Here is an 11,175-nt window from a genome sequence, read left to right on the forward strand (position 1 = left end):
GGTAGAGAGAGGGTTGACGGGAGGGGTTCCAGGTGGACAGAGTGGGGTTTGGGTGCGGGATTACAGGGAGAGAAGGTGAGAGGGTGGGTGCCGTCATGATCGATATAGGGGTAAGGTTCTAGGAGAGGGACGCGTGTTTGCTGCACAGAGAGAGAAGGGGGAGGTATGGTTAGGGGGGGGGGGGGGGAGGTTGAGGTGCGGGTGTAGGGTTGGTTATTTCCACACCAAAAATCATCATCCTCTTTTCAGTAAAAGCTGAACAGAGTTCCTCTCTGCAACTCCTCCTCCATTACTGCATTCGAATTTTCGACAATGGTGAGTAATTCAAACGCTTCTTTTGTTCAATCGTGTTTATTTAATTTAATTTGAATTCTTTCCGATTTTGTTTTCGATGTATGGGTTATGAATTTCCATGTTTCCGGTACTTATATGCAGCTGATTGCTTTCCTCGCTTTTTATCCATACCGTTTGGCTCAAAGAATGAAAACACGCATTGACCTGAGAAATCTTAAGAGTTGTTTACAAATTAGTAATTAACTTTGCAGTGTAGATGGCTGGTGTCTTGTTAAACTCTATACAAAGGCTCTTGATTTTTCCTAATGGTTTTCTCTTGCCTAATAATCGGGTGAACATAAAGGTTTATATGGATTTACGTGTTGGTGATGTCATCCGTTTTGGGCTGTGAGTATCTTCTTATCTTAACTCTCAATCTGCAACGCGATTGACCATCTCTTCGATCTCTGTTTCGTTATCTCTTCAATCCCTGCTTTGCAATCTTCGTTGTTCACCCTGCCTTCTCATCTCCGTTGGTATTTCCACCAACCAATGAAGTGCCCGGAGTTTGAACATGAAATGCCCAGGAGGCCGCCCAGTGCAAGGTAGCTTTTCTTTTTTTACTTTTCTGGGTGAAATGTCAATGTGGGTTTGACCTAATTACTGCAATTGATAAATTATTGGTTTTGGTTGATGCTTTACCTTGTGCTGGGTTTTAGTTGATGGGTTTTTCTTATGGGTTTTGCTTGCATTTGGTTTTGGTTGATGGCAGGTATATTTAATCTCCGTTGCACACCTCGCCTTCTCATCGCCGTCGCACACCTTACCAGAACTTGAATCAATGGTAACGTATAAATTGTATGGATTTTGCGCCTATTTTAATCTTCGTTAATGAAATTAGCGTTTAAATTGAATAATTCATACTCTTTTGATATTGGAAATTAGGATCTGATTTCTCAGTCCTATGCTTCTTTGCTGTATAAGATGAGTTTGGTTATATAACTCAGAAACGGGATATTTTTTTTTTTTTCCAGTGAGAGAGTGAAAATCCCTAGCCTTTAGATTTTCAAGTATTTTGTCAGCAATAATAATTTGTTTTTGCAGCTTTATATGTGTGCCTGTCTCCAAATATGAGGATCTCTTAATTTGCTTGTGTAGCTTTTGTAATATGAGGATCTCTTAATTTGCTTGTGTAGCTTTTGTAATATGATGATCTCTTAATTTGCTTTTGCATACCTTCTTTGCTTCCTCTACTAGCTCTATATGTGATTCTATCTCCAAATAATTATTCCATATTTCCTATTTTTATAGGAACCAAATCATTGAATACACATGGAAAATTAAAAGGGTTTTAGTTTTTGGATTGGTTTAAATTTTCTATTGTTATTGGTTGTATTGCTGTCAAATATTTGATGGGAAGTTTGAAATGGAGAACTTGGTTGATTGTAGACTCTGATTTACTGGCTTCGAAATGGAGAAGTTATTTCTTGGTTCACTTCCGCAACATAAACCAACTTCTCAGTTCAGTTCTCAGATATGAGGTTTCTCAGCTACCTCTTTTCTGTAATGAAACATTTGAATGGTACTCACTGGGATATCCCATTAATTAGGTCAGTTTTTGTATAATTGGGATTCTTAAATTTGATATTAGGGATTTTAATTTGATTGGGTTTTGGATTGCATTGTACACTGTTTCAGGTATCTTTAGCAAAATAGGATTTTTTTTTTGGGGATTCTAAAAGTTTAGTTGAACACTAATATTAAATTTCTAACCCCTGTGGTGCCTCTCTCTATTTGAGTTTGAGTTGGGGATGGTGGACAATGAGCAATTTGGAGATTTATCGCAGTGCAATTTGTCATTTCCATGGACCACCTATAATATTGGCTTACATTTTTCTTCTTTTTTCTTTGCCTATAGTAATATTATTGTTTATCTCCAAGATCTGAGCTTGTCATTCAGAAGAGATGCTTCATTCAGAAAATTGAAATTTCCCAAATCTTTGTTAATAGTTGTATCCCTTGCAAAAGGATTTAATTTTCTTGGATGTCTACTTTGGAGCTTTAAGTTTTCATGTATCCAGCATTACTAGACCAAAAAAAGTGCAGTGTCGTGGAGTAATTAGGACTGTTTCTGTTCCTTTTTTTTAATGTTGAAATGACAAGTGGTTTTAAAAAATGGATAATTTTTTTACTGGATTTAGTTTCTGTGTTTGGCTTGAGAGTAAATTCAGAGAGCTAAAAGGCAGTAAAGTTTGAGTATTTACGTTTAATATTGTTTTGGGTTTGGATTAATTTTGTTTGTTTGATATTAGAAATTGAGTGATAGGATATTTGCACTTTTCTCCCTTTTGAATAGCGTCGAACTCATTTCTCATTTTCTGTTTGGTTTCTGAGAAAATCAAGGGAAAAAAAAAGATAGAAGATTAATGAATTCACTGAATTGAGTGCTTTAAGTCCATTTATGATTGAAGTTATTCCCTTTGCTTTCATTTCTGTTTTTGTTCTTTTGTGTTTCGAGCACGTTGAGGATGGTAAAATCAATTATTTTGATTTTGGAAGTCTACTTTGTTTTTCAGCTTTAGTGCTTGGGAGAAGCGAAAATGTGATTTCATGTATGGTGGTTGTATTTGTCTGTCATTTGAAAGGAATTCAGACAGAGAGAGAAGGGAGAGGGTAGGTTTGTTGTCAGCGAGATTGAAGGATCTGATGTATCCTTGCAGGTGAACTATATGCTCGCGCACCCTCATCCAGTGGAACCTATTATCCTAATGATTTAGTGAATCCTATTATCCTATTGTTGGAACAATTCAAAGAGTGTTTTAGCCTGTATTTCCTTTCGTTATTGACTCCTAGGGTAGATTTTCCCCCTTACCCAGTTTACTGTTGTGCATTTGACCTATAATCATACATTGGAGATATTGGGTCAAAAATTGTAAAAGGATGTTTTGAGAATCATCTGGAGAATAGCTCTTTAATTCTCACTTTCGCCGTAGAGTTGTAGTTCTGGGCAGTGTGATGGTGAGATATTTTTAAATTCGTTCCAATTATAATAAAAGGTAGCATACTTTTCTTCCCGTGGTTCACCTATCTCTTGGTTATTTAAATTCTCATCAGCTCGGTTCACCCATCTCTTGGTTATTTAAATACTTATCAGCTCGGTTCCCGCATCTCTTGGTTATTTAAATACTTATCAGCTCGGTTCCCTCATCTCTTGGTCATTTAAATTCTTTAGAGATGCCTGTATTGATTTGTGATTTTGTTGGATTTACTCTAGTGAAATGCGTGTTATCTGCATTGGTGCATTTTAGGGTGTGACTCTGTTCGTACCGTCTTTGTAGTGCATCTTTTTGTGCAAATTATTCATGCATGTTGTGGATAAAGGTTTTAAAACCGGCAGCAAAGTGCGGGCAATTTTTCTAATTATAACCTAAATATAAGCTTTTGTCAAATTCGAACTCAAATATAAGTTTCATATAATACACAAGTTATATTGTGGAGCACCAATGTAACAACGAAATATAAATTTTTCCTTCTACAATGCAGGGTTTGAACTTTGAACTTAAAATTCAAATTTGAGTGTACAAATTGGAGGAGAAAATGTGAAAACTCAAATCATTTTTCGATCCACTTGTGAGAATATAGGTACGTGAATACGAATTTTAGGATTAATCTGTAGGAGTATACATCCATGTTTTATAACCATTTCTCTTTTTAATATAATATTTGCTTGAGGTTGATTGATGTGATTTGTTCGATACCAAATTAGGTTGCTTATTGTGTGGTTTAGCCGAACTCTTCTTCCTTCTTCTAGCGTAAAATATCGATGTACTAAAAAAAAAAAATAATTAAGTTTGGATCCAAAAATTGAAGTTGGTCTTATGGAGGGTTTACACGTGAAAAGTTCCAATAAATTATCCATACTAAAGCTCAATAAGGAAAAAAAAAATAATATTCCTAAGCACAATGAAAGGACAGAAAAGCCTCTGTTTCACTATTATTATTCAGTGCTAATTTTTTAGCTGCATAGTAAAATGGCCAAAAAGGCCCTGCCTCTTCAATTTGTCCCGAAATTTTTTCTTGTGCACGTAACACAAGTGATACATCACATGTTATTATATAAATAGTAGAAAATTTTATTTTTTATGTTATTAATTTTTTAATGCAAGAATCTTACCACTTATATAAAGACAAATGGTAAACTATCTTGTGTTCGCGTACATTAAAAATTCTCTTCAGTTTATCGACCCACCGTTTATCTAGATACTTCCGAGTTCCCACATTGTTTTTTTCACAGCTAAAACCCTCACCGCGCTGCTTGCCTCTACTCTCCCTGTCTTCCTTCTCGCCTCATCTGCTAAAATCACTTCGATTCTACCAACCGCCGCAACCGGTGAGACTTGCCCAAAGGTAAATTCTTTTCTCTTCCTTACAAAATTTAATATTGATCTTGAAAATAGTGAAAACCCCATAAAACAAACTGACTTTCTCAACCGAAAATTATGATATATGTTTCTAAGCTGTTTGCCTTTGGAAAGTAAAAAACAAATTGAGCAATTATAAGATTTGACCAAGTAAATGGTTTCGCTTTTGATTATTTAGGATAATTACATGCTTGAGGATTATTAAATGATATATTTGATAAATACGTCCAATTTTAAGGTAGGAGCCTTTAGATTACAACTCACTTTATGGTTTTGCATTACAAGACAATCTGTACTCAACTTCTTAAGTAAGTTTGGAGGAAATCTGCTCTTGGTTGATGCTCTGTCTCTGTCTTTTTTGCCTGCTTTAATATGCTTTCTTCTGATCTCTAACTTTTTAAATTTTTTATTTTTGTTTTATTAATTTGATTCGGAAGATTTTCAGAGAATAGCTTCAATTGAGTTAGGTTTTGTTCAATTTAATCTTATTAGTTTCATTCCAATTCAATGATTTTCCGTAGGGCTGAGTTTTCTGTTGGAGAATAAATGTTCTTCATGGTTCATTCAACTTTGTTTTATTTTCTGATATGGATTTTGAAATTGAGACTCCTAGCTTTGCCCTCATCAAGAAAATTTTATTGATTCCAATTGATAATTGTTAACAGGATAGGAAGGGCATCACCAATTTGAAATCAGCTCTTCAGGTATGCATTCATTCCAGATTTAAAACATCACTTCCGTTTAGTATGTTGTTTATCATTTTTCATCATAACACCGTCATGCGGTGTTACTGTCTGTCCTTTTATCATTTTCCAGATCTGAGTTTTCTGTTGGAGAATAAATTTTCTTCATAGTTCATTCAATTTTGTTTTATTTTCTGATTTGGATTTTGAAATTGAGACTCCTAGCTTTGCACTCATCAAGAAAATTTTATTGATTCCAATTGATAAATGTTACCAGGATGGGAAAGGGATCACCAATTTGAAATCAACTCTTCAGGTATGCATTCATTCCATATTTAAAACATCACTTTCGTTTAGTATGTTTATCATTTTTTATCATAACACCGTCATGCGGTGTTACTGTCCGTCCTTTTAGTTGTTAAAATATGCTTTTTTGAGTTGGACATAGAACTCTTAATGTAGAATTAGTAAAATGCAGGTGCAAAATGAACGACTAATCAATGTGGAAAACTTTTGAAAATGTATATAACTGTAACTTAGAAATCTCCCATTTGGATTGCACATATGCTCTTGATGCAAAGTAAATCAAATGTAATGTAACTTAAAGACTTGTTTTACCTTGTCGGTTTAGCTGTTCTGTTAATTTTTGAAATATTTAGAAATGAATGGGTTGATTTGTGGTTTTATGGAATTTTCAGAAGTATCTATTATGTGCATAGTGATATATGTGTTTGTGAATGCAGTTAAGCTGTTGGTAGCTGTTGAGTATCAATTGATTATTATGTATTGTTATTCAAACTCCATCTCTTTTTTTGGGAAATGTTTCATATTTGCTATAAACTACGAATTTAAAACCCACAGCAGAGCATGGCACTTTTGCTAGTTTTGAAGCAAATGAAAACGGGAAATGTAATTCCAACTACTTAGTTGATAACACTGAATCTGATCAAGTAGAAATATTATACAAAGCAAACTTATAGAACCCCATTATTGTAATATAACATAACAACATATGCTGAAGCAAGAAATCATAAAAAACATGACAGTGGCCTTGAAGGCCCAAACATTTCTCTAGCCCGTTGACACATCAAGCTTAAGTTCTGCGTCCCCTCCTCGCCCATGTGGTTGTTGGCTTCCTCCTCCTGCTGAATTTCTCCACAAACCATTCATGCTTCTTGTCTGCCAACGTGTTTCCAGTAACCACTCCCACTATTAGTCCGCTAACAACTCCCGGCAGGACTACGTACCAGTCAAACTCAAGGGGAAATCCTGCCTTTTCACCTTCTTCAAGGCTTGATGGTGGCGGCGGCATCGAGCTCCCAGAACCCTCGCATTTCTTGGACAAAAGCTCTCCACACAGACCTGAGTTTCCTTGGTATGAATCTTCTAGGAATGTACCAAATTGTTGGCCAAGTGGTATAGGCCCCCAAAGATGGTTATATGACACGTTGAAGTACCCAAGGAAAGTGAGTTGTGCCAAACTACCGGGGATCATTCCTGAGAGCTTGTTTCGAGAGAGATCCAACGATTCAAGAGCAGTCAAGTTCCCCAGAGATGAGGGGATTTGACCACAGAGAGCGTTGTTGGAGAGGTTTAGCAACCGAAGTGCTCTTAGACTCCCAATGATACTTGCTGGAATCTCTCCTTCAAATCTATTACTTGAGAAATCTATGAGTCTCATATCAGAGGGGGTATAATCATATTTCCCTTTTCCAGGAATTACCATATAGTATGAATATTGATAGAAATTTCCATATTTATTTGCCTTGCCTGATGAGACTTCAAAGTACAGGCTTCCTTTGTTTGCGACACTTCCTTCGTTTGCGACAACATATTTCATGAAATTCCAGTTCTCCATGTACTTAGAAGGCAACATCCCTGAATATAGATTGTTGGATAAATCAATGATGCACAAGTTTGGGAACTCATGATTAGTTGGAGGCTTCCCAATTATCCCATGAAATGCATTCGACCCCAAAATGAGACCCCTCAATACTGGAAGTACCCCTAACCAAGAAGGGAAGATGTCACTGATTTGATTGTTGCCAATGTGAAGAAACTCTAACTGAATGCAATCGGCCATTGATCTTGGTAGCATCCCCTGTAACCGATTGTAACCCAACCCAACAAATTTCAAACTATTTTTGTTAGCACAAAATGGAGGAATATCGCCGTGGAAAGAATTAAACATCAAATGCAGTATTTCCAAGCTACTGGACTTCCCCAAACACTGTGGAAGCATGCCACTCAGGTTGTTGTTGGCCAAATTAAGATCTTGAAGATAATTCAAGTTGCAGAATAATGGTGAAACTTCTCCACTGTAATTATTATTGCTGACAATGTAAGATGTGATAGATTGTGGTGGAATTGGCAATGACCCTTGTAACCGATTAGCCTCAAGATAAAAAATTTGCAGATTTTCCCATGGAAGAGTGACTGGATTTTCCTCAAAGCCTGTTAAGAAGTAAAAGCCGAGGTCGAGATTGACCAAAGTTTCTCCAGTTGCATTCCAGAGCCATTTTGGTATTTGGCCATGAATATTGTTACCAGAAAGGTATAGGGCTCCCAATTCGTATTGATTTTTCAAAAATTCTAGAAACTCTGTCAAGTTGCATTCACTCAACTCTAGAATTTCGAACTTTGGAAAAGTAGCACTCAAACCAGATTTGACACGCACGGATAAGTTGTTGTACGATAAACGAAGTGCCTTCAACTTTTTGAGGTTGGAAAACTCATCAAACTCAACTAATCCACTCAAATTATTAGCGGTAAGGTCAAGAAATTCAAGATTTCTGAGGTGGAAAAGCGACTTAGGAACTGCTCCTTGCAAATCGTTGAAGCCGAGCTGCAGATAAGTTAATTGGGTCAAATCTGCTGCAAGCCAAGATGGGATTTCACCAGTTATTAAATTGCCACGCAAGTCTAGATATGCAAGTTGGGTCAGGTTAGCCACAAAACGTGGGAAATTTCCCCGTAAGGTAATATTCGAAAGACGCAAGTAGTTTAGCTTGGTTAGTTTTCCAAAACAAGACAAGGAATCAGGAACTAAGAATTGGCCTACGGAAAGGTCATGAAATGAAGTCATCTCAAGGAAACTGAGCTGGGTAAGGTTTCCGAATGAAGATGGAACATGGGAATCAAAACCACAGCCTGAGATTTCAAAGTAATTTAAGGAATGAAGGTTTCCGATAGAACTAGGAAGTTCACCAGAGAAATTTGTCAATGAAACATCCAATATTTTGAGGGAATTGGTCCTGTTAAAATTAGGAAAATAACCATTTAGGTCTGTGTTCGAGTATAATCTAAGCTCCTCTAGGTTTGCTAGGTGGAAAATGCCTACTGGGAATTCCCCATACAACCCACAGTAGCTTAGTTTGAGAGATGTGAGAGAAGATGCATTGACCAAGATATCAGGCACAGTGGAGTATATGCCTACATCACTAAGATGAAGTTGTTTTATGCTGGTCAAGTTTTGGACTAGGATTCTCATGATGGACTTCTTAAGCTCCAAACCATTATTGTAAGACAGAACAAGGGTAGACAGTTTGGATAGCTTTGAAATTTCAGATGGAATTTGGCCAGAAAATGCAGATAGTGAAGGGTTGAGATAGGATAGACTCGAAAGGTCATGGCCCAATCTCGATGGTATTTCAGACGAATTGAAGTTGTTATCTGAGAGGTCAAGCATCTGCAAGTGAACAAGTCGGAAGAGGGTGTTGTTGGACTTGATAGAACCATAGAGACAGCTGCTCCTGAGGTTAAGGCCAATGACACGGCCAGACTCCGCATGGCACTCAACACCATCCCACGAACAACAGTTACTCTGATTATGATCTCCTTCTCGAGCCCAAGATGCAACCTTCGGATAAGCAAAAGGAGAATAAGAAGCTGACTTGTTTATCGTAAAGCTTTCCTTGAATTGTAACAAGAACGATTTCTCGTTAGCATGGCAAAGTGTCCGTGTCTGAGTCAGCACAAATGAAATACAATGAGTAGCATTGAGTAATAGCAAAAGAAGACAATGCAAACAGGTAAACTTGGACAACCAAGATTCCATTTTCATGGCAGTGTGTTTTTCTAGTTATAGGAAATATTGTTTTATGGCTCTTGGATAATGAAGAGTGGAGAAGTTAACTCCTTTTATAGACAACTCATGCAAAGCATAAATAAAAAAAAGTATGAGTCAATCGATGAGTGGGTGGTGAATTGAAGTCTCGATCAATTGAAGACTTGAAGTCATTCATCGTTTGCATGTAATAATTGCAAACTCGATCGTTTAGTTTTATCTATACGCTCGTTTGATCTTAAAAAATGCGAACGTAATACTTTGAGGAGATAAAATCAGGTGATCGCCATCACTTGATGATTTGAAGTCAAGTCGTCGTTTGCATGTGACTCATCTCAACGCTTATTTATCTTTTTAGTACATGTTCTAATTCTGTGTATATACTCCTTAACTCAATTTATTTATTGTTACACTTATTTATCTAATGTTAATGACTTGAGTTGAAGTTCGTCCATGTAGTAGGATTTACTATGTATACACGCAATTTATTCATAGTACGTGAATATTAATTAATTTAGTTTTTAATTTAAGGTTAGTGTTTTATTTTCTCGAGCTTTGCACACATAACAATCAATGAGTTGTCACTCCTACTAATAAAAATGTTACTGAGGCTACTCTCTCTTTCACAAACAGAGTAGCTTTTGTTCCACTAATCACGGGCATGAGGTCTTGTGAACCAGATTATAAGCCACTGATCATCAACATAAACGTTCTTGTAAAGCTAACCATGCATTCAAAGTGACAGGCCGACGAATCGATGGAAGTCTTTCGAAGCTAGCTAATATCCTATTCAGCACTTATACCGTTAATTTGTTTGATACATTTGGATCTAAACGACCTCTAATTCAAATAATTTTCTTGTGGAGATGATTTTAAAATAAAGATTAAAAAATTGAAATGTTCCATTTATAAAATTTATACCGTAAAAATTCACTATTTGTAAGTGAAGAAATAAGCTCATTCCAAAAAGCAAGCACAAGTATTATTCTTCACAAAACATATGTAAAAAAAATATGGGGATGAGTGATGAGTCATTGAGTGGTGACAAAAAAGAAATGAAAAAGAAAATCAAACAAGGAGACGATGAAGTCAATAAAATGCCGATCTCGATCACTCGAAGACTTGGAAGTCATATGAGTCGTTTGCAGGTAAACATCTCTAGCTAACCTACAAGTCTACCATTAATGTTGTTGCTAGTTATTGGCATTGGGTATCAGGCAATTTTCTCAGTTGAAGTCAAGCTATTAAGGCCAAATTTGCCTTGTCCCACATGATAAGGCATTGCTAATTAGTAATTACCACTCATGTTATTGTCATGATAAATACTAAAAATGACATTAAGAAAAATATAGAAATTGCATTTATAATTCAGTAATACAAAAGACCAACACAAGGGTTACATCAATAGCCTCTTAAAAATCTTGAGTTCCTCCGGCCATAGTAACAAATGGGCAACACAAGGGTTGCATCAATAGCATTGAAACCCGAAATTACGTACGCCTTTGATGAACAACAATTACTCGTCCCATCTCCTTCTTGCATCCAAGACGCAATTTTTGGATTGAAGAAAGTTAAGGTTCCACCATATGATAAAACTAATTGACAATATGAGGAGTGGTCCAATTTTTTCAAGCTCTTGCAAGGTTTTCTTTCATCAATGCGAAACTCTTTTATCTTCACATTCTCGTACGCCCCTTCACGTGTGGCAAATTTTCAAGCCAAACACGTGGCC

The 11,175-nt window shown here is 36.4% G+C and overlaps 1 protein-coding gene and 1 long non-coding RNA gene across 3 annotated transcripts; one reads left to right on the forward strand and one right to left on the reverse strand.

Annotated features, from left to right (window-relative positions):
* Positions 1 to 133: 133 nt before the first annotated feature.
* LOC137741107 (uncharacterized) lies at positions 134 to 3,777 on the forward strand. 2 transcript variants are annotated; one of them, XR_011069213.1, is made up of 3 exons: positions 134 to 878; positions 1,046 to 1,117; positions 1,723 to 2,842. It is a non-coding gene; the product is annotated as an uncharacterized lncRNA (long non-coding RNA). The 2 variants fall into 2 exon arrangements; XR_011069212.1 differs by lacking the exon at positions 1,723 to 2,842 and adding an exon at positions 2,850 to 3,777 and having other exon boundaries at positions 140 to 878.
* A 1,630-nt stretch (positions 3,778 to 5,407) lies between these two features.
* On the reverse strand, positions 5,408 to 9,520 carry LOC137741100 (receptor-like protein 7). Its single transcript, XM_068480906.1, has one exon. It carries the CDS (start codon positions 9,438 to 9,440, stop codon positions 6,471 to 6,473), a length of 2,970 nt encoding a protein of 989 aa, XP_068337007.1. The 5' UTR covers positions 9,441 to 9,520; the 3' UTR covers positions 5,408 to 6,470.
* Between the last annotated feature and the right edge of the window lie 1,655 nt (positions 9,521 to 11,175).

The sequence above is a fragment of the Pyrus communis genome, chromosome 7, assembly GCF_963583255.1.
Source record: "Pyrus communis chromosome 7, drPyrComm1.1, whole genome shotgun sequence".
Lineage (NCBI taxonomy): Eukaryota > Viridiplantae > Streptophyta > Magnoliopsida > Rosales > Rosaceae > Pyrus > Pyrus communis.